This window comes from Orcinus orca, chromosome 5 (assembly GCF_937001465.1).
Source record: "Orcinus orca chromosome 5, mOrcOrc1.1, whole genome shotgun sequence".
NCBI classification, from domain to species: Eukaryota; Metazoa; Chordata; class Mammalia; order Artiodactyla; family Delphinidae; genus Orcinus; species Orcinus orca.
Window position 1 is genome coordinate 27155872 of NC_064563.1, and position 27108 is coordinate 27182979.

The window sequence follows — 27108 nt, forward strand, 5'->3', positions numbered from 1 at the left end:
CATAAACAATAGCTATGTGAGCCTGGAATGTGTGACAACTTGAGCTGATCACTTCAAGTATACTCTTGAAGCCTGTATTTTAGTTATAATTAATAGTCTCCCAGTAACATCTCTGGTTTTGTGATGTATGTAAATAACATTTACTCATTATTTGAACTGTAGTAAAGTGAATGTCTCTAGGTAAACTATGACATTTTAAATGGACACGGTACAATTTTCAATCATACATGTACTTTAAAAAAAAGTTTGAAGGAACTTAGTGTGGGGGGGAGGGGGAGGGGGAGGGGGAGTGGGAGAGGAGGTCAGGCAGAGAGGCTTTCTTTCAGTTGGGAAAGCCCTGATGAAGAGAAAAAGCAACAGATGTTTCTTCTGTTACAATTGAGGTTGTTTCATTCAAAATTCACAGTAGCTGGAAACGGGAGGGGTGGCCATAAATCTGACTTAAATCAGTGAATAAAGAAAACTTAGTCATTTCAAATTTATTCTTTTACATTCAGGATTTGAGAAACAGTGTAGAGTAACATATTCTGAGTAACATACTTTTTGAAGAGGCTTTTCTTAATCTTAAAAATTTTATGTGTAATTAGTGGAAATGTGAGAAAGCTAATTTTAGTGCCTTTAAGTGATGGAGAAAATGATTATTAAGTCATAAAGAATATTAGGAAAAAAACGAAGCCACTATAAAATATATAAGGAATACTTAGGTGGCAAAAGTTTGTAATTACACAATAGGTATTAAGGCTCAAAATGAAATTGCACTATGAAACATCATTTGCATTTAGTGAGAGACTATTTTATCTTCAGTGTGAAGCCATGAGACTTATTTCTAAAGAGCTTTGAATAAGAAATGTGGGAGAAATATTTTGAGTTTAATTGAAATGATGTGTTGCAGTTTCCCTCTTTAAAAAAAAGATAGTAAGTAAGCTAATGGAAGGAGGGGAATGTTTATCTGCTGAAAAGAATAAGAAGAGCTTGGACGTGATATGCATGTAATGAAAGCAGTCAAAAAATAGTTTTTTAATTCGTGGAGTTCATAATGAGTAAAGTAAAAATCTATCCTTTTACAAGTAACATGTAGAGAAGTTCTGTGCTCCCGTATACTGTGTGTTTATATACATTACAACTTTATGTATTTCTTAAAGTTAGCTCTTAGAAAACCAGTGCTGAGCGCTGAATCTTTCACATATTAGGCACTTATTAAATTTTGCCCTACCCTACACTGTAAAGTTAGTAATAACATATAATAGCCAAAAACTTCTTTGAACCGTAGTTCACAATTTGCATATTGAGCAAATGTTAAACGATTTTCTAAATGCTTAGTTGGTCTAAGGAAAGGACTGAGAAAGATACCAAGATTCAAGGAGGTTATTAAAAATGTCTCTTGCTCTGAGCTAGGATCTGTGGGCTTCCCTGAAGATTTTCTTTGCTTCAAATAATGACAGTAGAATTTAGAGATTTCAAAACTTTTCAGATCATTGTTTGAATTAAGATTGAGTTTAAAATCGATCTGTGTACATTTTGCTTTTTTAAGGAATAGCAATATGGAGCATTTGAATTTTTTTCTAAGATAACCAACTTACATGGAGTTTAAAATGGATTTACCAAGTTATAGGTTTGATTAGAGTAAGAACTTTTATAATTTTGACCAAAGAATGTATAGTTTTGATGGAATAGACAGTCCTAAAAAAAAGTTGATGACCTCACATGTGAAACATAACTTTGACAGCATCATAGATTGCAGTTTTCAAAAATGTGGGTCAGCGGCTTCCCCGGGGGCGCGGTGGTTAAGAATCCGCCTGCCAATGCAGGGGGACACGGGTTCGAGCCCTGGTCTGGGAGGATCCCACATGCCACGGAGCAACTAAGCCCCTGGGCCACAACTACGGAGCCTGTGTTCTAGAGCCCGTGAGCCACAACTACTGAGCCCACGTGCCACAACTACTGAAGCCCGCGTGCCTAGAGCCCGTGCTCCATAACAAGAGAAGCCACCGCAGTGAGAAGCCCGGGCACTGCAACAAAGACCCAATGCAGCCAAAAGTAAAAATAAATAAATTTATATTTAAAAAAGTGTGTCACTTATGATCATAAATGTAGGCATGACAGTATGTTACAGCGTCATTAACAACAGTGCAGAAGTAATTGAGACTGTTAACCCTTCAATTTAAGAGCAATATATTGGCTGAAAGAAGACTTCTGGAGTGAAGTACCTGTGGTTCCTGCCTTATATGTGAACTCTTCAGCAAAAATTGATGTCTGGGGCAATCTGAGCCTTCCCTATTCATTTTTCTCCAATTCAGAATACCCAGAGAGTGACCGATGTAGACGTTCTCTCTGCCTTACATATTTTAATGCAATTAGAAACTGTTGACGGTGACCTAGAAATCTCTCATTTCTGGTGTGGAAGTCAGAGGGAAGATTTGCCAGACACCTACATTTTTCTGAAAAGAAAACATTTTACGCCGTTGTTTAGGAGCAGGTATGAGTGTTGTGCCTTAAGTGTATTATGAGCTAACTCTGTTTTGCAAGTGGCTCCAGGAACCGATGGTGTAATAGCATTCTTCCTTTCTACCAAGTTTTAAGCAACCAATTTTCAAGTGAACTTTTGGGTCTTGACTCTAAAGCTGGAGATATCAGCAGGGGGCTTTGTTTTCGGCATTTGGCTCTCTCTTGCAAAGTTTGGCAGCTCTCTTGGCAATTTCTCTGACAGAAAGATGAAGAGACTTCTAACTGAGCACTTACTGTTCGCCAAGTAGACCCAGTAGAACTTATTTATAAAATTTAGCAGAAGCTTTTTTTTTTATTTTTGCGGTACACGGGCCTCTCACTGTTGTGGCCTCTCCCGTTGCGGAGCACAGGCTCCGGACGCACAGGCTCAGCGGCCATGGCTCACGGGCCCAGCTGCTCCGTGGCATGTGGGATCCTCCCGGACCGGGGCACGACCGTGTCCCCTGCATCGGCAGGCGGACTCTCAACGACTGCGCCACCAGGGAAGCCCTAGCAGAATCTTTTAATGGGCAAGATTTTAGTACAAAAGTGTTTGTTGATACTGGTGTCTAAGATTTCCTGCTCTTGACAGTATGGTTTAAATGTAGCTTCAGTAATAGCTCTCAGTGGAACATATTATTGAAATACGAAGTTGGTAACAATGCAATTTTGAATGAGCTACTTAGCATGACCTATGGAATATAATGATCCCTTTTCTTATTTGCTAAGGAAAAGAACTGCCTTTGAAATTCTGATTCATGGGTGGTCTTTGGTCTTTTTGAATTTGTGTCCTAAAGTTTTAAATTTATTTTAAGAACGCACCTTTTAAACTCTGGATCTGTCTGTAGTCATTGCCACCTTTTGTAAATACTAGAAAAATAGCTTCTCTTGACTGTAAATTTAAAATGATTTATTTGTTAACACTGTCTGGGGCAGGTTACCGTCTCAGAGGGTAGTGGGCTTCTTCTTGAGAGTGATTTCCAATTCAGTGCCTTTGGGTGTTGTAATGCTCATCAGTTCTGACCCTTGTGGTTGCGCCCAGCTGCGTTGATCTCCTCTAGCCATTCAGTGGCTCTTGGTACCAGATAAAATGTGCTGCTTTCTGTTCACACTCTTTTCTAGGCATACGGACAGCGTCTGTGTGCCATCTGGCAAGTGTGTTGGCTGTGGTGATGGTGCTAAAAGTAGTGGTTGAAAATAGGCTAAACATTGAAAAGATACAGCATTTAAGAACAAGAGACAAAAATGATGATAATAATATAAGGGTCACTTGGCCCCTTCTCTTTTTAAAATGAAAATAGAGGTAAGTGTAGTAGAAAGAGTCTACTTAGACTCCATTACTTCCTGAATTTGAAGAGAGGAAAGGGGCACTTGCAGCAGTTTGTCCCAGTCCTGCTTGATCCTGATCATCCTCTGAGGCACTTGTTTAAAATACGCATTCCCACCTGGTTTCTGTAGGTGTTTAGTGGAACCCAGAAATACGTATTTTGAATAAGAGGGACACTGCCCTCTCCCACTTCTGTTCACCCCCTTTGTATCCTATGTCCAAGCACATTTGGTAAGAATTACTGGGAAGGCGTGGAAGAACCAAGTTGTTTGAGGCCATATGGTGAACTAATTCAATTATTAATCAGAAGATAGAGTGTCCAAAACTGGGAAATTCTAATTAAGGAGGTGGAAGAGAAGTGAGAAAATCAAGAATTAAAAGATGGCCCTTGTCTGAGCAGGGTAAATAGAAAAAGGACAAAAGGACATGTTTTAAATAAAGATAAGCCAGTGAAGAAGCAGTAGGATCCAGCCTCTAGATGAGATGCATGGTTTTGGATGGACATCGACAAAGTATTGAAGGGGAAGGGTCCTACAAGAGAAACCCAGTGAGAATGGGCTAAATGATTTCTAAGATCTTTTAGCTTTGAGGTTTGATGAACTAAATGAAAACAGTTATAATATTCCAGATACTAGAGCTTGAATTAAGGAGTTCATCTAAGCAATGAAGAGGCCCTGTTTAAATCCTGATATGTAGGAAGATGGAAAAAGAAATGTTTTTCTCCTTTCAAGTTGAAGAATCCGGGGCATTTATGGTTCTGGATACCAGAGAAAGAGGGAGCTTAGCTAATTGTTTTAAAAGGTGTCCTCCAAGTAAAAATGCTTATCGAAGCCAAGAGAAAAGACTTGATCCTCTAGGGAAAGTATGTAGGAAAGACTGAGGTAAAAGATTTATTGACCCATTAGGAGTATACCCTGAGGCCTGTAGAACTGTTTTTTGTTATGATCATTTCAAGGATCCTTTCTGTGGTTCTTTGGAAAGATTCTGGTGAGGTGGTCCACTGGGGGGAAATCACAGAAGTCCTGTGCTCTGACAGCTGCAAAAACATCCCGGCTTTGGCTTCCATGCCTGTGATATGTAGGAATGTGCATTTCAGATCTTCTGTCTTTATCTATGCGTTAAGGATACTTGATTTCCATTTTGGAACCACATACAGAGAGGGAGATTCTAGAGGTCACTTTAACCAGTATACTTTGGAGATATTATGAACTTCTATTTCTCACCCTGACCATTTGCAGTGATACTATGGTCACCCACGTTAAAGAGTTTAGTAATGGATGGTGGCCTTTGGATTTAATCTTGGCAACTTTGGTGAACATGATTGAGTACAGATGCAACAAAATAGAACATAACAGTGTTATAGGGTGCATATAGGTAATGCACATTATAGTAGCTAACCTATAAATAGAATGAAAACTAAAAAAAAAAAAATCTGAGTATATTTAAACAAAACCGAATGAAGTCAGAGTGACTGCAAGGTTTATTTACCGTCAGTTCCCATTCCTGACATGCACCTTATACATGGATGTGCTGTATTTTACTGTCTTACAGATTTGCTGTTTCCAGTTGGATATGTTGTCTTTTCAAATTAATTATGAGCAATTAATATGTGTTTCATTTATGAAGGTAGTGCTGTTGATCTATTGGGCCTGAGTTATTTTTCAAATAAAGGTGATAGATATCCCCTGAGCCATCATATTGTTCCCCCTACTTTACTCTCTCTTCAGTGACATATGTTGCTTTCTAGATGGCCGGCTGAAATTAGAAATATAGTCTGAAGGTTGTGGAATCTTTGCTCTTTGCAAAATGAATGGGCCTATTCCAGAACTGGCCTGGGACTTGACCTCATTAGTACTGTATTTGAAACTGATCGATAGTCCTTTAAAACAGTTATTAACAAATAATTAAAAGGTAGTGTGGGAAGGAAAGAGATGCTTGACACTTTTCTTCTTCTGAGTCTCCTTATTCTCTGTTTGAAATGTTAATTGTGAATGAAGTGAAGCACATGATACTGTCACATAAGTAGGCAGATCAGTGGAGCAAATAGAAAGTCAATAAGGTAGACTTTCATGTTAGCATGGGGGAGGGGGAGTAGATTACTCATTAAAAGTAGCCATTTAGGAAAAATAAATTGGATCATTCGCTTCTCACATCAAATAAATTCCAGATGGTCAAGGATGTAAAATTTAAAATGAAGGCATCGAAGGATTATAAGAAAACATGGGGGATGTTTAATACAGACTTTAATATGTAACAAATGATAATTAAATTCAAAGAACAGCATATCCAACTGGAAATACCAAACCTGTAAGATGAGTAAAACATAGCACACCCATGTATAACGTGCAGCTCCAGGGTGGGAAGCAAAGATAAATAAATAAACTTTGCAGTTACTCCAACCTCCTTTATTTTTATATTTAAACAGACTCACAGACCTTTTTAATGGCACTAAAGTCATAAAAGGAAAGAACTATGAGATGGACAGCATTCTTTTAAAATGTGGAAAGAAAATCATATATAAAAGCCAAAGACAAATGTCAAATTGGGAAAAATATTTTCAGCAGGTATAACAAAGAATACTCTTATTCCTTCGATATTTAAAGAGGGTCAACCAATAAAACAAATCATCAACAGCCAATAGAAAGTTGGTCATAATTCTCAGGAAGGAAAATTCAGATGACTTTTAAACGAAACACGTCAGTCTTATTCATAATAATAAAACCAAAATAAAATCAATGTGAGATACTATTTTTAACCTAAAGATTGACAACAATAAAGTTTGATAACACACTGAGTTGGTAAGGATATGTGGAAATGAATACATTTCATACATTTCTGAACAGAGGGTGAATTGTTACAGCCAGTTGGTACAACCAATGTGTGTAAAGACATATGTGTAGTCATTGCAATATTACTTGTAGTAATAAAAGATTTTACTGTTAATCATGTTTGTAACACTAAAAGCTTTCCATTATTAAGGGAGTCAGATAAGCTGCTAGAGCCATAAAAAGAAGTATTACATAGCTAATGAAGTAAATATTGAAGCAAAATTACATATGTATGTACGTAGTATGGAAAGACATCTAAAATAGGTATAGTATTGTTAAGTGGTAAAAAAGCAACATGCAAACTGATATGCAAACCATATGTGTAAGGAGAAAAGGATATGTATTGCATATATGTTTGTATATGCCTAGAGTATTTCTGAAAGGTTATATATGAACTGGCACCAGTAGCTGTCACTAGGGAAGGGAATGGTTAGGTGGTGGTCGGGGACGAGAGGAGACTTAGTTTAACTGTATACTCCTGTCTCCGGAATTTGTGTCACATGCTTCCATGCAGACATTCATGTATTTGTGCATTCATTCATTCATTCATCCATCCAACAAATATTTGTCGAACTATGCTATGTCCCAGGCACTGTGCTAGGTGCTGGAGATACAGCGGTGAATAAGATAACGAATCCCCTGTTCTTATAGAACTTAGCATTCTGAGAGTGGGTGCTTATATGATTATAAGCAAGTAAATATAAATTTGCAGTACGTCATATACAGATAAGTACTCTGGTGGAAAGTCATAGTAAGTGAAGAAGTGCTGATGTAGGGTGATCAGGCATCTCTGATACACTGACAGCTGAGCGCAGTCTTCAAGGAAGCTGGGGAATAAGGCATGTAGATATCTGCGGGAAGAAAGTTACTGGCAGAGGAAACTTAAGGACAAAGGCCACGAGGTAGAAATTTGCTTGTCATGGTTTGAGGAACAGCAAAGAGGCCTGGGTGAATGTAGTGGATTGAAGGGAGAGATTTGACAGTTGATGAGGTCAGAAAGGAGGGGTCAGGTATACAGGGCTCTGTAAACCATCACACAGACTGAGATGCAAAGCCCACTGGAGAGCTGAAAGAGAATTACTCCACAAAGCAGGATCACGCTGACCGCTGCGAACAGCAGTGCTGTTCAGTAGGATAATGTAAGTCGCATAATTTAAAATTTTCTAGTAGCCACATTTAAAAAGGTAAAAAGAAGCAGGTAAAATTAATTTGAATGATAGATTTTATTTAATCCAATATCCGAAACATTATCATTGAACATGGAATCAGTATAATCAAATTTTTAGAGAGTTAGGTTTTGATTACTTAGCCTTGAAAATCTATTTTGCACTTAGAGCACATTTCTGTTTAGATGTTAAATTTTCAACAATTGAGGTGAAATGTAGTACTACCAAAACAATAATGCTGTTTTTAATGGGAAAATATTTTATACTGCTTCAATTTTTAAATTTAAATTCGTTAAAATTAAATACGTTTAGAAATTAGGTCCTCAGTTGTACTAACTACTAAAGTCGTGCTTTATAGCCTCTGACCTAGTGACTACTGTATCGGAAGGCTTGGGAGTAGTTTTGTGGGGTGAGGTGGGCCTAATGCAGGACAGGTGGATGAATCAGGAAGATATTGCAATAATTCAGTCTAGAAATGGTGACTTGGATCATAGTGGTAGCAGTGGAGTGGATGAGAAGTGGTTATATTCCAGATAACATTTTATTTTATTTTTTGTAAACATTAAATCATTTTTATTGTGGATATGGATACAGACATATAGCAAAGAACTAAGTAAAAATTTAAAATAAGGACCACCGTCATAAATGTAAACCAGCAATGTTCTGACACAGCCACCTCTTGCTACATAGATTGTTTGGGGTTGGTTTTTTGTTTTTGTTTTTACATTGGCCATCTACCTTTTTTTTTTAGTATATACAATTTTTAAAAAAAAATAAATTTATTTATTTATTTTTGACTGTGTTGGGTCTTCGTTTCTGTGCGAGGGCTTTCTCCAGTTGCGGCGAGCGGGGGCTACTCTTCATCGCGGTGCGCGGACCTCTCACTGTCGCGGCCTCTCTTGTTGCGGAGCACAAGCTCCAGACGTGCAGGCTCAGTAGTTGTGGCTCACGGGCCTAGTTGCTCCGTGGCATGTGGGATCTTCCCAGACCAGGGCTCGAACCCGTGTCCCCTGCATTGGCAGGCAGCTTCTCAACCACTGCGCCACCAGGGAAGCCCCAATATGCAATTTTTAAAGGTTACTTTCCATGAACAGATACTACAAGACATTAGCTATGTTCCCTGTGTTGTACAATACACCCTTGAGCCTATCTTACACCCAATAATTTGTGCCTCGCACTCCCCCACCCCTATATTGTCCCTCTCCTTCCTCCCCACTGGCAACCACTAGTTTGTTTTCTATTCAGGATACATTTTTAAAGATAGGACCAATAGGATTTATTAATGGATTGTATGTAGGCTATAAGAGAAGGTCAACAGTGATCTCTTTTGGTCTAAACAGTTGAAGAATGGAGTTGACATTTAATGAGATGAAGAGAGAGATGGGAGAAGGAGGTTTCTGGGTGGGATGGGGAACAGTCAGGAATTATATTTTGAGAATGTTAAGTTTGAGATGCCTGTTAAACATCAAAATGGAGATATTTGAAATGACAGTTGGATACATGAATCTGAAGTTTGGGCGAGAGGTTTAATCTGGAGAAATATACATGGGAGCTGTCAGACCACCTAGTGAGGAAGAGTTGACAGAGAATAGTCGGAGGACCGATGTAAGGGGCTCCCGAATGGTTTTAGAGAGGAGGATCCAGCCACCAAGACTGAGAAGGAGAAACCAGTGGGTTTGGAGGAGAACCAAGAGAGAACGGAGGTTTGGATGCCAAGTGGAGAGTGTTTGAAAAGAAGGTGTGTTTTTGTTTATTTTTTTGTTTGTTTTTTTTTTTGCGGTACGCGGGCCTCTCACCGCTGTGGCCTCTCCTGCTGCGGAGCACAGGCTCCGGACACGCAGGCTCAGCGGCCATGGCTCACGGGCCCAGCCGCTCCGCGGCACATGGGATCCTCCTGGACCAGGGCACGAACCCGCGTCCCTCGCATCGGCAGGCGGACTCTCAACGACTGCGCCACCAGAAAAACCCAGAAGGTGTGTTTTTAAAAAGTATCAGATATGGCTGGTAGGTTAAGGTTAAGTTGAAAACTGAGAATTGACCATTGGATTTAGCAACGTGGAGGTGATCTTGGCAAGAGCTGTTTCAGTGAAGCCGAGGGGCGGGAATGGGAGTGGGTTAAAGAAAACAGAGTGGAGAAGTGGACACAGCAGATGTTGACAGATTTTATGAGTTTTGCTGTAGAGCGCAACAGAAAAGAGTTGGTAGCTGGAGAGCTGTGTATGGTTAATAAAAGTTGTTTTGTGTTTTGTTTTTAAGATGAAAGAAAAAAATGCATGTTTATGTGCTGGTAAGAATGACCCAGCAGAAGGGGAAAGATTGTGATGATGCAGGAAGTTTTCAAAAGAGAAGGTAGCTGGAGGGATGTAATTTAGACAAATCCATGAACTGCCTGTTTATAAAATAAATTTTAAAAGTAGATAGCAGAAGGTAACAGACGAGGAAAAGCAAGAGGATTGTATAATCTGTAATTAGCTTCTTACTAATAAATAATGAAATTGCCTAGGTCACTTTTTCCCATTTTTTAAATTAAGGTATATTTTACATGTATATAGTAGAATTAACCCTTTTTAGCCTAGAGTTCTCCGAGTTTGACAAATACATACATACACCACCACAATGTAGGTCATTTTTTTTTCAAATAAATTTATTTTATTTATTTATTTTTGGCTGTGTTGGGTCTTTGTTGCTGTGCGCAGGCTTTCTCTAGTTGCAGTGAGTGGGGGCCACTCTTTGTTGTGGTGTGCAGGCTTCTTAATGCAGTGGCTTCTCCTGCCGTGCAGCACAGGCTCTAGGCACGTGGGCCTCAGTAGTTGTGGCACGCGGGCTCAGTAGTTGCGGCACACGGGCTCAGTAGTTGTGGCTCGCGGGCTCTAGAGCGCAGGCTCAGTAGTTGTGGCACACGGGCTTAGCTGCTCTGCAGCATGTGGGATCTTCCCAGATCAGGGCTCGAACCCGTGTCCCCTGCATTGACGGGCGGATTCCTAACCACTGCACCACCAGGGAAGCCCAATGTAGGTCATTTTTAAACTTTTTAAACTTATCTTTAGGGCTGTAAGTTTACCTTGTCCTGTGAAGTTTGGACCCTGTATATATGGGATATACACTACTTCTGATTTGAGATATTTAGAAACCCATAAAATAAGCATATTCTTTCCTATAATAAGTTACTAATTAGGTTCTTCTGGGAGAATGTGATATAGGCTTGGGTGAAGATCTTCCCCAAAGCTTATTCAGGCCAAAAATAATTTTTCCCCCAGCAGGTCACTACTGTGAAAAATAATTTATGTTGGCTTCATGTAGACAAACCACAATTATTTGACTGAATTTTTCATTTTAATTGGACATATTGAAGGTGATTAACTATAACTGAAACCCCCCAAAGGATTATGAGTGAAAGAAGTCTTTGGTGTCTGGACAATTCTAATGGAAAACAGAAGGATTCCAGTTACTCAAGAGATCGAAATAAAATTTGAGCCGAAATTTTGTGCCTGCGCAGGGTTTGGCGTAAGTGTTAGCTTTTCTTAGCCCCTTTCCTAGGTGATCGATCTCATTTTAGTTAATTCAGGGAGCTGCCAGCACCAAAATCCAGGCAGGTCTTTAAAGTTTTGTTTTTAATAAATATATCAAGTGTCAGGCATTGGCTTTTGGACAGTGTCAGGACCCTGTTGCCACGGAGCTATGAATTAAGGCCAGGTACTTAAGAAAAATTGTTTAGACTTGGTTTGGTTTACTCCTAATGTGGCTGAAATTTCAGGAGACTGGATGTTTATAACCTATTTAAATGTCCTTTTGAGTCCAAAAAATTATATTTCTGCTGCTGAACCTAGTTGATTCGATGAAAGCAAACTGTGTCTAAATACGTGGCTATTATTTCTGGATATTCTGAAATCCCAGCAGAGCCCCTTTAACCGCTTCTAAAACAGATTTCATTTTTGCTAATTCTAAAACACAGGTACTTCATTTATAGATCGTCACCTTGTTTCAGCAGCTGTGGCTGATTCTCTGTCACTGTCTTTTTTTTCCTTCAGAATGGCAATAGCTTTTCCCATTATAAAACAGGTGCATGCATGTTCATAAAACTTTATTAGTAATAAAGTATAAAACAAAGTAAAACACTTCTCCATACTACTCACCCAGAGCTAACCTCTATTATTGTTATCTTGCCAGACTCTTTATGCGTATGTAAACGTATGTGTATATGTAGTTTTTAAGGTAAATGGAATCATACCATTTAATCATCCTGTCTTATAATGGGAACATTCTTCCATGGCAATTCATACTTGTAATTTTTTTAGGGACTTTATAATATCCCATCATATGCATGTACCAAAGATGTTTAAACATTTAAATTGTTTCCAGGGTTTTGCTTTTATCCACAGTGCTGCAATCCTAGGACATGTGTAACTCTTCTCATCTGCTCAGATTATTAGGATACACATCCCGCAGAGGAATTGCTGGTCAGAGGGTATACCCATTATTAACTGAGATGTTGTTGCAGAGGCCAGGGATCACCTTGCCACTTAGGCAGCAGAGGGCAGTTGAAAGATTATTTGTTGAGGTAGAAAGCCTTTAAAATGTGTATAATTGCTTATAAAGCCCTTACTTAAAAATTTATACTCTAACACACAATCCTCAAACTCCTCTCTAATTACACTGTTGGACTGCCATCCAGAAAGGCTCTCCAATAGTGTTAGCCCCTTGACTGCAGTGGACAGTTCACTGGACCTGAGTATCCGTAGCACTTAGCATTAGTACTTGGCATACAGTAGGTGCCAAGTAAATATTTTTTTTATCTTTTATTTTTTTATTTTTAAAATTTTTGGCCTCACTGCACGGCATGCGGGATCTTAGTTCCCCGACCAGGGATCGAACCCGTGCCCCCCCTGCAGTGGAAGCAGGGAGTCCTAACCACTGGACCACCAGGGAATTCCCTAAATATTTTTTAAATGCACCCATTTTGCCACATCTTTACCAACTCAGGACATTATCAGACTTCTTAATCTTTACCAATCTGGTACATTAAAAAGTTTCTTTTTGTGTGTGTGAATTATTTATTTTTAAAATTAAGCATCTATTCCTGTGCAAATTTGTTTACCAAGTCTGAGATTTGTCTTAAGTGTATTGGGTCTTTTGCTGTTTAGAAAATATTTATTTTTAGGTAGTCAAATCTGTCAGTCTGTTTTCACTTAAGATTTCTGAATTCTGTAACATGGCTGGAATGTTTAATTTTTATATTTAAGCATTTGGTCTTTCTGGGATTTATTTTTGTGAAAGATGAGAAATCTAAGATTTTTTTTTATCCAAATGGACAGTTTCTTGTCTCAACAACATTTCTTAAGTAATCTACCCTTTCTCCATTCATTTGAAAAGCTATTTACCATATATAAAATTTTCATGTATAAATGAAGTAAATTTTGGACTTTAACTTCTGTTTTGTCAATTTCTTTGTCTGCATCTTAGCCAGTGTCACATGATTTCAGTCCCTTTAGCTATGTAATAATTCTGAAATCTGCGAGGCTACAGTTCCTCTCTTCCCCATTATTCCTTTTTTCAAAATTTTCTTGGCTGTTCTCTGTCTTTACTCTTCCAGAAACACTTCAGAATCAATTTTTTAGGTTTATTAAGTTCCATCTAAATTCTTTGATATTAACTGCCATGACAGATCTGGCTTTAACGAGGTTCTTCTATTTTTTTTTAAGATTTAAATTTATTTATTTATTTATTTTTGGTTGCGTTGGGTCTTCGTTGCTGCACGCAGGCTTTCTCTAGTTGTGGCGAGCGGGGTCTACTCTTCGTTGCAGTGCGCAGGCTTGTCATCGTGGTGGCTTCTCTTGTTGCAGAGCACGGGCAATACTCGTGCTCAGCAGTTGCAGCACGCGGGCTCTAGAGCACACAGGCTTCAGTAGTTGTGGTGCACGGGCTGAGTTGCTCTGTGGCATGTGGGATCTTCCCGGACCAGGGCTTGAACCTGTGTCCCCTGCATTGGCAGGCGGATTCTTAACTACTGCACCACCAGGGAAGCCCTTTCTTTTTTTTATTTAATTTTTTAAAAAATAATTAATTAATTTATTGATTGATTTATGGCTGCGTTGGGTCTTCGTTGCTATGTGCAGGCTTTCTCTAGTTGTGGCGAGCAGGGGCTACTCTTCGGTTGCAGTGCGCCGGCTTCTCATTGCGGTGGCTTCTCTTGTTGTGAGAGAAGCACTCCAGAGTGCAGGCTCAGTAGCTGTGGCACACGGACTTAGTTGCTCTGCGGCATTTGGGATCTCCCCAGACCAGGGCTCGAACCCGTGTCCCCTGCATTGGCAGGCGGATTCTTAACCCCTGTTCCACCCAGGGAAGTCCCTCTTGTTTCTGTTTTTGACCTGAGTTTTATATTCTTAGTTTGTCTTTACTGTTAAGTTTCAATTTAGGGTTATTCCCTAACCTTAATTATCTTTTTTTTTTTTTTGTATGTTTCTTGCTTCACTGTTTTTTGTAAGTTTTTGGCTTTTGTTTCTAATATGGTGTATCACAGATGATCTCATCTTAAACATTCAGCAGCCTTAAGGTCATTTTAAAAAACCATTTGAGGGCTTCCCTGGTGGCGCAGTGGTTGAGAGTCCGCCTGCCGATGCAGGGGACGCGGGTTCGTGCCCCGGTCCGGGAAGATCCCACATGCCGCAGAGCGGCTGGGCCCGTGAGCCATGGCCACTGAGCCTGTGCGTCCGGAGCCTGTGCTCCGCAACGGGAGAGGCCACAACAGTGAGAGGCCCGCGTACTGCAAAAAAAAAAAAAAAAAAAAAAACCATCTGAGAGCCAGACTTTATCATGGCTGGGTTCTTCCTCACATGGATCGGTGGTGTTTCCCCTCCTGTCTAGGACTGAGTTTATGGCACATGTCTATCAATTACAGACCTGTTCCTCCCTCTGGAATTATAAATTAGTATTCTCCAGTTAAGTGAATTCTTAAACAGGTGAATAACCGTATTTGGGTTATAAATATCAAACCGTATTTGATAACGTAGAGGCATGTTGTATAAAAGATCAGTTGCACAGTTACAGAGAAAGGAAACTATTTGCTAATACCAGTTGGTCAGTCATGTTTAAAAACAATAAACAAAGGACCTGGTGTTTAAATTTATTTCACCTGTTAAAAAGTAACAAAAGATACAATTTAGGCTACATTACAGGAAGCATGGCATCCAGATTAGGAAAGGTAATAGCTCCAATCTGTGCAAATCGAACAGTTTTTATTGTTTCCTGTACCTCTTTGGGGCCAGGGACTAAACCAGGTGCTAGGATACAAAGCTGACAACATAGCCTACTTATAGTAGAATTACAAGTAGATAATAATAGGTTTTATGAAAAGCCAGAAGAAGGGCATCCAAGACCTAGACCCTAGAGACTGGAGACGCCTAATAAGGGGGAGGTGACACAGACAGCAGAAGCTTCGGAGGTGGAGCTATGGCCTTTTACTGCCTGTGGGACCTTGTACAGACTGTTTAACCTCACTCCGTGTTAATTTCATGTGTAAAATGGAGTCATCAATAATATATGTCTCACTGTTCTCCTAAGCATTAATGAGATGATGTATATGTGGGAAGCCTCTAGAGCAGACCCTGGAACATGGTGATTTCTCAGAAAATGGTAAGGAGTACCATTTTGAAGTGCTGGAAGGTAGGCCTTGTCCCAGTAGAGAGAGACTTCCCAGCAGAAGGAAGAGTGTGCATCAAAGCTGGAGTGGTTGATCTGGGGCCTTCCTGGAACTGCAAAGTATTTAATCTGATGGGAGCCTAGGGTGCATGTGGACAGAGTAGCTGAAGATGAAACTGGGAAGGGAGGGGGGGTGAGATCTCCAAACGGGAGCTTGTGTGTCATGTGAGGAGTCTGAGAGGCATTTAGGAAGTGTCATGGAATCTCTGAAGGCCTTAAATAGGGGAGTGTCCAGCACAGTTTCATCCGTGGAAAGACTGGTTTGTCACAGATGTGCAGAGGGGTAGGAAAGCTGTTTGGATACCCAGTCGGGGAAGTGGGGCTCAGCTCTGGCTGCACCTTGGAACTATCTGGAGAACTTTAACAGTCTGGTGTCCAGGTTGACTCCAGTTCAATTATATCAGAAGCTCTGGGGGTAAGACCCAGGCACTGGCATTTTTTATGGCTTCCTAGATAATTCCATTGCGCAGCCAGGGTTGTGAACCTCTGGATTAGAGAGTAACTGTTTTCAAACCGGATGTGATAAACTTCCAAATTAAACAAGCACCGGCAATATAAAGGAACCAGGGTAAGAAGGTAACAAGTAGGATGTGGTAATTGGTTGAATGAGGAGGGGTTGATGGTTTCTGGTTCGGGTCACTGGGTGCATGATGATCTATACCAAGAAGGAGAAGCAGATTTGGGTTACTGGGCCTTGCTGAGTGGGCATGAGAAAGAAAAAGAATTTGATTTTGAAATGTAGAATTTGAGGGGAAATAATACAAGGCAGAGGGGCAGAGAGAGAAGCTGAGGGAAGGAACCGGTGGTATAGTTGAAAACTCAGAAGACAGAGTAAATAAGTGATGCGTGAGTTCCCTGAGAAGACAGGAAGTGCAGAGCAGACATGAAAGAAGTAATTTATATGAGAATCTTCCACTCAGAGAGAAGTAAAAATATGTGAGGGTGCCGGTAAGTTCCCAGGTTGAGGAAGAAGAGCCTGGTGGCCTGAGTTCCTTACTGCAGGAGACCTACTGAGAGTTAGGAGATAAGAGAAGGGCATTCAGGAGTTGGGCAAGCTTTGGGGGAGCTCAGGAAGGGGGAGGGAGAGTAAGAAGGAGGTGCCTTTCTGGTCCTGCTCTTAAATGTTGTTTTTTCCCCAGAGTTTCAATATTGACCCTCTTTCACGCACTTCCTGTGTGATCTCCTTTGTTATATTGGATTACACTCTTATCTTCTAAGAGGAACATTGGTAAACTGAAGTTTGTCCAGAGAAGTTAAGTAGTTGACATGGTAGTTCAGAAAATTATTGGTTGGCTTTTCATTTGGGGGGAAGGCATTTTGCTACCTTAATTTGAAATTTAAATTGTTGAAATCACTTGAAAACACTATACAGATCTCATAGTTTCCACCATCAGAAACTAGGTGGCATCATTTATTTCTCCACTGTGATAAAAATCTCAGAACACTGCCAACTCAACATTTTGAAAACATGTTAGCTTTTAGTATAAAATGTTATACTGTAAAGAAATTCTAATAGATACTTATTTTATTTCATGTTATACTTCATGCATTTATTTTTGTTCTGTGATTTCTAATAAAGATCTAACTGGAATTCTCAACTCTGATATAAACTATGATGTGCATTATGAACTCTCAAAATGTTTTTTCCTCTAGAAAACCAACTTAATGTCCAGTAGTTGTCAGATAAACCAACTTTCCTCTAAAAAGCCAACTTTTCCTCTAAAAAACCAATGTCCGGTAGTTGTCAGACAGACTGAACTATTTATTTTACAGGTGTGCTGTTCTGCAGAATTAATTGTTCTCACTACAACAAAGCAATAGTTGGTTGGCTTTTCAGTATGGCTCTTTGGTCTTAACTTCCTTATTAAGATAATTATAAATTACTTAAGCACAGCTGGTTAGGACCATGGATGCATAGATAGGTAGAAGGTGGCCTTGATATTGCAGAACATTAACCGAGTGTTTTGATATAATTTCAGGTAACGTTTCATTTGTTGCATTTCCAGTTTCCAGCACCAACTCACCAACAAAGATTTTACCAAAAACCTTAGGACCAATAAATGTGAATGTTGGACCCCAAATGGTAAGAAAATCATCATATCTTGGGACTTGAAACTTTGCTTAGGCAAGACTTATTTAAAGGAGAGTTGTACCAAAGACGCTTGGTCAGATATTCCAGTTAATTTCTTATCTCAGTCACTTTTTTTTTTTTTTTTTTTTTTTTGCGGTACGCGGGCCTCTCACTGTTGTGGCCTCTCCCGCTTCAGAGCACAGGCTCCGGACGCGCAGGCTCAGCGGCCATGGCTCACGGGCCCAGCCGCTCCACGGCATGTGGGATCCTCCCGGACCGGGGCACGAACCCGTGTCCCCTGCATCAGCAGGCGGACTCTCAACCACTGCACCACCAGGGAAGCCCCTCAGTCACTTATTTTTTAAAGTTTTGTTTTTACCTGAACGTAACTGATTAGTCTTACGAAAAAGAAAGGCGTTATACTCTTCAATGTTCAATTTTCACGTACTTGAATCTGTGGATTCTGAACGTGTTAATATTAAGGTTTTTGCTCCCTATATGAGGCTTCTCTTGTTTTCAGTTGTTCGATTAAATTGATTTGAAATCTGTTATGTTTTATGTTCTCCTTTTTCTTTTTCTTGTAAAATAGTCTTTACTGCACTAAACCGTGTAATCTCATATAAATTGAATATCATATAAATTGAGTATGACCCAACAGTTAATCTATATTTGGAGCTACTAATTTGAAACTCTTTGATGAAAGGACGTTTAGGAAGAAACAACTCACCAGTTCATTTTAATCTTTAGCAGTAGAAATAATGAATTAAAATGGAAAGTATTTAACTGTTTCTCTGAAGGTATTCCATTAATTATGCTAGAGCTTAAAGTATATAACACTTCTAAGAAAGCCTTATTTATAAACAGAGTTGCATGCAGCTAATCTAAAAACTATACCTAATTTAAATGGCCTCACCCACCATTAGCAAAAGTATGTAAACATTTGAACAGTAACTCTTCATTGTCAGTGTTTACATCTTCTTATCTATAAAGCAATAAGCATAAATTTTGTTTGTAATGTACGGTACTGTGGACTATGTTAAATGCACAATTATTTAGACAAAAATCTCTTTTAACATTCTGAATGGCTTCAGAAAGTCTTGAGATCTTAAGCCATTCTAGACACAACATTTTTCTTGATCCCTTGAGGACTGTTAATCATCTGCAGAATCCGAGCTAAAGATGTTGCACAATACTGTAACTATGAGAAGAATGTAATCTAGCTCCAAGCCTCTTAGAAACTTAAGCTCAGGTGAATATCTGCATTTCAAGGTAGTTCAGGGTATATTTTCAAACGTTTGCTAAGCATTTGCCCCTCACCAGCCACTACAGGAGGTGCAAATGAGATTATACACCTGACTTGAAAGTCGGTATTTTGAAATGTGATTATATAAACATCAAAATTAAACAGATGTGAACTTTCTTGACTTTGACTCTTACAGTACTCTTCTATTTTGAAAGACTGTTTCCTCTTGGTATTTCAGTGATGCTGCTATGGCTCAAATTTGAATTCCTCTTTTAGAAACATAATTGTTCTTCCCATTGTCAGATTAAACTAATGTACATGTAAGCCCTTACACACTTCAGTTCTGACAGTGATAACTAGTCCTGTATAGGACGTACCCAATTACTGCAAACCTCAGAATCAGCAAAGCAAAGGTCAGACAGAGAGAAGATTTCGGCCTCTCCTTTGAAACAGGCCAGCCCAAGACCTTCATTTGTCTTCCGAATTCTGAGGTGCTTTTTGTAGTTTTTAGTCCCTAGGCAGGAATCAGAGTTTTCTTTTTGATTTCCTAATATATCGTGGAACCCCAGCGAGAGCCGCGCTCTCTCCTCTTGCTTGTCTCTTTTGAATGTTGTTCCCTCACATTCAATCTCTCATCCATGATTTAAAAAAATTTTTTGTTAGAAAATTCTTAAATGAAACCTCACCTGTTTCCTTCTTACAGTTGTCTTTCTCTACTTGCCCTTTAAATTTTACATGTCCCTTTGGAAGCCAAATCTTCATGGTAGATAGAAATTTCAAAAGGCCTCAAGAAAAAGTTGTTTTCTGTGTTTCTAGAAGCTAGTTTAGCAGTAACTGTTTCACTTTGGGATACTTGCTCTTTTCTTAAAGGTATCTGGTTTTATGGGAGGGGAGTTTGGGGGAGAATGAGTACATGTATATGCATGGCTGAGTCCCTTTGCTGTGCACCTGAAACTATCACAACATTGTTAACCAGCTTTATTCCAATACAAAATAAAAAGTTTAAAAAGAAAAAAAAAAGGTATCTGGTTTTTTATATAAGATAATCTCATGATTATTTTAACATGGTTAAAAATTACTTGTTTCTTCCAGTGAAAATGAAAATTTTGTCAAATAATGAAATCCTTTAATATAACACTTTATAGTTATATAGAGTCTTTCTTTTCAGAGTATAGATGCTCTCTTGGCTTTTCTTACTGTAGATGGCAGTAGTACATAAGTTATCTTGATTGAAGGTAGAAAATCTTCAGAATGAGGTTCAGTTGCTATTTGATTTATGGCTAACTGTAATCTATTGTCAAAGAAACCGCATGATTACATTTAAGTTAAGGATGTCTGGTTTTTTTGTGGGGAGGTGAGGAAGACTTAAATTTAAAATAAATGTTCATTTTCCTTATCAGATTAACTGAATACTATTTTAGTTTGGGATTTCAAAATTAAGGTTCGGTTTTATAGAGCATATGTGACTTATCACCTATGTGAACTAATTTTCCTGTGTTCGTTGACTTCCCTTTGATTTTGTTTCTTAAGGCTCAGTCACTGTCACTGCCCTAGTTTAAGAACTCATTGCGTCTCGTAAGGATTTCTAACTTGTGGTTCCAATTCAAGTCGAGCATCCCACCAGTTCGTTCGTTCATGAAACGTTTGTTAAGGACTTCCCAGGCCCTGTGCTAAGAGAAAGGAACAGAGTATTGCTCATCACTCTCAGATCAGGAAAGAATAGCAGCTGACAATCTGACATTAAGGAAGAAAAATAGAGTAGAACATAACAATTTATTTCCAAAGTCATTCTCAATAAAGATAACCAGCTTTTCTCTATGTCCTATTTCCCTTCCTCCTTTCTTCGTCTTCTTTTTTTCTTTTTTTCCTACAAAGCCCTTTAAATCAGGTAAAACCAAGCCTGTAGGGTCCTAATAACAGATGAATAAAAAACTCCTTAGTAATAATACTGCACAAGTAATGCAGTCTGTTTCATGGGTAAATCAGAATGCTTAGATAAGTTGCTTTCTGGAGACTCCTGTTCTAGGAATAGAGTAGACCAGAGACTGATCAAACGCTCAAAATTTCCCTCTCAAGCTCTCACACTCAGGGTCAGCATGAAAGAGAACATCTGAGTGTGTGGTGCTGTGATTGGTGAGAACTATGCCCTCTTCTTACAGGATTTTATATAATCCTTTCTAGCATATCAATGAACAAAGAAGCTACTCTTTTCCATCATTTTAAAAGCTGGGTCTTCTGTCTCAGTTCAATAAATATTTATTGATTCTTTCCTATGAGAGTCCCCTAGCACTACGGTAGGCCCCGCAGACACTCTCTACCTTTAAAGATCGTGCATTGAAATGGAAGTGAGGAGGTGGTGTGGAATATGTGCAGGGCTAGGAGGTACAGACACCTTGTCTAGTGTTCATATTTTCTCATGAGGCAGACTTCTGCATGCCCTCTTTAATAATCCTTGGCATATTAGGAGAATCAGAATTCTCCAGACATCTGTCAGTATTTGTTGTGTTTTGTTTTTTTTGAACTATAGAATTAACATATCAAAAGCATTTCCTAAGCATTTGTATGTAGTAACATCTCCCTAGCCCCATTAATACCCCCATTCCCTGGAGCATGCCTTTATTCTATTATTTATTTATTTACTTATTTATTTATGAAAATACTTAAAGATATTACTAGGGTGCCAAATTATTTTCACCAATGAAAACTATAAGACCTGGAAAGCAATTTGGCAACACAGATCAAGAAACGTTTTTTACAAGTCCATATCTTTGGACTTCCCTGGTGGTGCAGTGGTCAAGAATCTGCCTGCCAATGCAGTGGACACAGGTTCGATCCCTGGTCCGGGACGATCCCACATGCCATGGAGCAGCTAAGCCCATGCACCACAACTACTGAGCCTGCGCTCCAGAGCCCGCGCACCACAACTACTGAAGCCCGTGTGCCTAGAGCCCGTGTTCCACAACAAGAGAAGCCTGTGCACAGCAAGGAAGAGTAGCCCCCACTCACCGTGACTAGAGAAAGCCCACATGCAGCAATGAAGACCCAACGCAGCCAAAAATAAATTTTTAAAAAAGAGCAAATTAAACCCCAAATAAATAATTAAAAGTGAAAATCAATAAAATAGAAAACAAAAAATATATAAAAACAATAAAATAAATATTTTTTTTTGGCTGTGTTGGGTCTTCATTGCTACGCACGGGCTTTCTCTAGTTGCGGCAAGCTGGGGCTACTCTCCGTTGCAGTGTGCATGCTTCTCATTGCCGTGGCTTCTCTTGTTGCGGAGCACGGGCTCTAGAGCGCAGGCTCAGTAGCTGTGGCACACAGGCTTAGTTGCTCCGTGGTGTGTGGGATCTTCCCGGACTAGGGCTCGAACCCATGTCCCCTCCATTGGCAGGCAGATTCTTAACCACTGCGCCACCAGGGAAATCCCCAAAATAAAAAAAATTTTTTGAAAAAGTCCATATCCTTAGTTCCGTTAATTCCCTTTCTGGAGTCTATCCATAGGAAATAGAAATTAAAGCCAATATCATTTTACAGAAATGTTTATCACAGCATTATTTATAATATTTAATATTTGAATATTCATAAAAATCTAATAATAGGGGATAATTAATCCACATGACAGAGTGTTTTATGGTCTTTAAAATGTCTTCGAAGAATATTTAATGACATGAGGAAATGCTCTTGAAAAAAACAGGTAAAATTATATCTGTATAAGAATCCAAATTGTATTATGTCTTTGTATATGTTGTGGACTGTGAAGAATTAATTTGCTGTTACCCCAGTTCTAGTAAATAGAGTTCAACTGAAATTAGTTTCCATAATTTCAAAGAAAGCTTTTCATTTTTCTGATTTTTAAAATGTTGTCAGTTGCCAACTTAATCCCTCCCAATTGCTGTTCACTTGCTGAAATCTACATTGTGACTTCATATCAGTATTCAGGATACTTGTGCTTTAAGATCTTAGAATATAAATGTATCAGAGGTATTGCTTATATTTAGATGATTGATATTAAGTACATTTTAGACAGTAAGGTTTACTCCTTGTGTATAGGTTAGCATTCAGCATTATTTTCTGCCTGTAGGTTTTCCTTAATAACTAAGAATATTTTTTTCTTTGTCCTGACTTTACAGATTATAAGTACACCACAGAGACTAACCAGTTCAGGAAGTGTTCTGATTGGGAGTCCATATACCCCTGCACCAGCAATGGTTACTCAGACACACATAGCAGAAGCTACTGGCTGGGTCCCTGGGTAAGAGTGGTACTGCAAATTACCATTTTTAAAAACTTTTTTTTTTTAAGTTCTGATCTTTTTTTCTCACTATCTTGTCTTCTGTTCTTGTTTTATGTTCTTAAAAACTAATATGTTTCCTTTAAAATCACCTGTTTTATTTCACTTTATATCCTAGATATAAATCAGCTCTGGAGCAACCATTTTTTTAAATTTTATTTTATTTTATTAATTAATTAATTAGGCTGCACCACCACAGCATGCAGGATCGATCTTCCCCAACCAGGGATTGAACCTGTGCCCCCTGCAGTGGAAGCGTGGAGACCTAACCACTGGACCACCAGGGAAATCCCTGGAGCAACCATTTTTAAACAGAAAAATAGAACAATAACTTGTAACTGAATCTTCTTTCTTCAACTCTGAAAGAAGACTACTGTTTATGATTGTGACATTTAGCCACTTTGGAGATGTAAAAACTGCATTTTATATTGTTTTAACAAACATTAGAAAGGAGTTTTATATATACGTGTGTGTGTACTCAGAATTTCCCCTTAAAACCAGCATGTTTATTTCCTTTAAAACCAGAAAAGGAACTAGGAAAAAGAGCCCAAATATATTAAAACTTTCATTGAGTTTTATCTTCGTTCCTTTAAACACTGGGCAATTAAATCAGTATCCCTTCTTTGTTACTCATTTGCCACTTTTAGTATCAAATCTCTATGTTTCTTTACCTGTAAAATACCTTTATTCAACCTTTCTCCACTCCTTATCATTTTAGCATCTCATCCTTCCATAAAAGAAAAGAAGTAGTAAAATAAATGATTCCGTTTTAGTTTGTCACTTTAGAAGTTATTTCCAAGGTGGCATGCCACACTGGTGGTTCTATCATCGACTTACAGTTGTGAGTTCTAGCAAACAGTAAATCTTGGTTGAGTAAGAATCTCCTTGCTTCAAGGATATTAAAGAAATGAACGAAATAACAATCCTGGCAAAGTGCTGTAAGCCATACACACAGACAGAGACAGAAGAGTTTCATGTGTATACATAATGTCTTTTCCATTACCGAATAAGATGAAGTGACAGAGTCACCTGTAATTCCTTTGCCTTTATTCAGTCGTTAACAACATTTCTCATGTAGATCTAAGATCTAAAAATCTTGGATTTTTTCATAGCCTTGAGAGATAATTTAATGACAGCCAAGCCTGTGCCAGTAGTGTTGGCCGACTTTGGAGGTGACCAGAGTTTGGCTGTTTTCAGCACCAGCTGTGCTTTATGCTGGGGGCAGTCTGATTATCTAATGTTTTTATAGTCATTTCTCCCAGAGCAAATAAAACTTTTCTATGCCTTCTCCTCTATAAATCTGCAGTATTTTCCTCCCTAAAGATTCATTGAGTTCATTTCAAACTATGGCTATCGTGTTGCGATTTCTTTGTCCAGTGATAAAATTTAAGTTTTTATTTCATGTACGTATCTTTTATATTTGTTACTTTTGTGTTTGGATATTTTCAATGTGGAATTAGACAAGTTACAATAAGTTATTCATGAAATAAAGTTCTTCATGCATGTTCTTTTTATGGTATCTGTTTTCCTTTTCAGTGATAGAAAACGGGCTAGAGAATTTATAGACTCTGATTTTTCAGAAAGGTGAGTATAAGTTTAACTATTTTGTTTAGGAGATGCTACTGCATAGAGAGGGGTTTGGTGCCCAGACTCTAATGAGATGTTTTTCTTCGTATAACTTTAACTTTGTTGAGTTTCTACCGTTATTTCATTCCACACTGAGTATTCTGCTTCATTCGTCATTACATAAATTTATTGTATTTGTGTGGTTTCAAAAGATACTATTCTGTGAGTAGACTGTTGGCAGTATGCCATTTAGCCCCCTCCCTCCTTTTGGGAGTTGAAGTGTCTTGCCAAAGTGAATACTCCCCATTACCCCCAAATACACAAACTTTTTAAAAACAAGTTTCATTGAACACATTTAAAGGTCATAGTAAATTCTCACTTCGTTTTTTTCCTTCCAGCCTTATTGAGATATAATTGACACACAGCACTGTGTAAGTTTAAGGTGTACAGCATAATGACTTGATTTACATACATCATGAAGCGACTATCACAGTAAGTTTAGTGAACATCTGCCGTCTCATATAGGTATAAAATTAAAGAAATCAAAAATCAAAATGTCTTTCCTGTGATGAGAACTCTTAGGATTTACTCTTAATAACTTTCATATATAACATACATCAGCGTTACTCTTTCATGTTCTACATTACATCTCACCTTTTTCTTAAATAAGACATCCAGTGTAATATAACCTTTCCTTAGACTATTAGGACAGTGGTTCTCAGTTCTTGGTGTGCATCAGAATCACCTGTGGTCTGTTGAATAAACTGCAATTGCCTACTAAGTCAGAAACTCCAGGATTGAAAACTATCACTTTAGGGTCGTTATTTGAACTTAAGTTCAGTGTTCCACAAAAGCCACTCTACTGAATATTGTATTAGTGTCACACTATGTCAAAACAAGACACGTAACCTCAGAGGCTGTTGAGTTCTGTAAGATAGTTACTATTTTAGATAAAACCTTGTCATCAGTGCTTTTTAAAATTTACTTTTGATTCTGAGATTTTGGAATTGCTTTTGTCAATTGTGTTTTCATCTCTTTTCTCCTGTTAGGTCGTCTGCTTTCAATACAATAGTTTTCTGTTTCTCCAGTTTCTAGTTGCTTTCTCTGATTTGCTGTGCACTGAGAAACTACTTGGCCAGATGTGTTAGAATTCAGAATTAGAATTCTAAAATAAAAGTGAATAGGTTCTGAGTGAGGACCTTGGGGCTGTATAAAAGAATGTGTGTTTTCTTGCATTGACACTAGCTCTGCTTTAGTTCCTTGGTGGCCTTTGTAGTTTACTTCTCACATCTTAACTGTTTTGAACAGATAAGATCATGTCTGAGGAACTGCTATATCATATAGACATATATGGCGAGATGGTCTTTTCTCTCTAATGGAAATTATGGCTCATACTGGTTTTTCTTCATGTATATCCTTGGAAAGGGCAGCAGCACACATTTTTTTTTTTTTTTTTTTTTTTTTTTGAGGTACGCGGGCCTCTCACTGCTGTGGCTTCTCCCGTTGCGGAGCACAGGCTCCGGACGCGCAGGCTCAGTGGCCATGGCTCACGGGTCCAGCCGCTCCGCGGCATGTGGGATCTTCCCGGACCGGGGCACGAACCCGTGTCCCCTGCATCGGCAGGTGGACTCTCAACCACTGCGCCACCAGGGAAGCCCAGCACAAGTTTTTTTAACCATATATTTAGCACTATTTAAGGCCGTAAAATGGAACTATTCATTAGTTATGATCGGTGGCACCTATGTATTGCAAATAATATAAAAAACAAGGTTCATTTTATTCTTTATAAGAGAGAAAACTCTAAAGAGCACATATAAAAGTACCAGATTAAATTCTTTGCTATAGCCACTGATTCGACTTTCCCCTTCTACATTTGGTTCAGTGGCCTTTTTTCCTAGTGCTTTTTATTATTCTCTTTTTATTCTTTAATATAATTTTTCTATAATGAATCCCATTCCCTCTCCCTAATCAAGCCACAAAAATTACTACATGTGGTTTTCTTTTGTTGTTGTTGACCTTACAAATGTTATTTTCCTCCAAATTTATGTGTTTTTCTGTAATGCTGCGAAGTCTTCGGTTCCCTTTCTCCAAGTGCTGAGCTTCAAAAAGCCAGCTCTCAACCCAAAGTAATCTTCTTCATCTCTTTAATGTCTTATATGTTGATTTAGTGTCATATGTAATTATTTGTATTACTGTTCCTCAGGGATATGGAGCAAGAGAGAGTGAAAGAGAGAGAGAGAGAGAGAGAGAGATAAAACACACACACACATACTCCCACATAGATAAATACCACCTTTTTATCCTCATCTTACACTTGACAGTACAACCTTAAGTATGTTTTACACAGCTATTCCTTCGTCAGGTTCATTTGCAAGAGCAAGTCAGTTTCTGAAGAAATTTTTTGTTGGTTAAAGATCCATTGAAGTATTCTCAT

The 27108-nt window shown here is 38.7% G+C and overlaps 1 protein-coding gene across 8 annotated transcripts in view; it reads left to right on the forward strand.

The window, feature by feature from the left end:
• TFDP2 (transcription factor Dp-2) overlaps positions 1–27108 on the forward strand; it is a 171420-nt gene that overhangs the window by 97596 nt on the left and 46716 nt on the right. For 4 of the 8 annotated variants that reach the window (XM_033402781.2, XM_004278222.4, XM_033402784.2 and 1 more), the window contains 3 exons: positions 17480–17583; positions 22948–23069; positions 24645–24692. In XM_033402781.2, coding sequence (XP_033258672.1) covers positions 17480–17583; positions 22948–23069; positions 24645–24692 — 274 coding nt within the window. Of the gene's footprint in view, positions 1–8914; positions 9779–17479; positions 17584–22947; positions 23070–24644; positions 24693–27108 lie in introns of those variants that run through there. The other 4 variants (XM_049709832.1, XM_049709833.1, XM_033402788.2 and 1 more) reach the window with 4 other exon arrangements.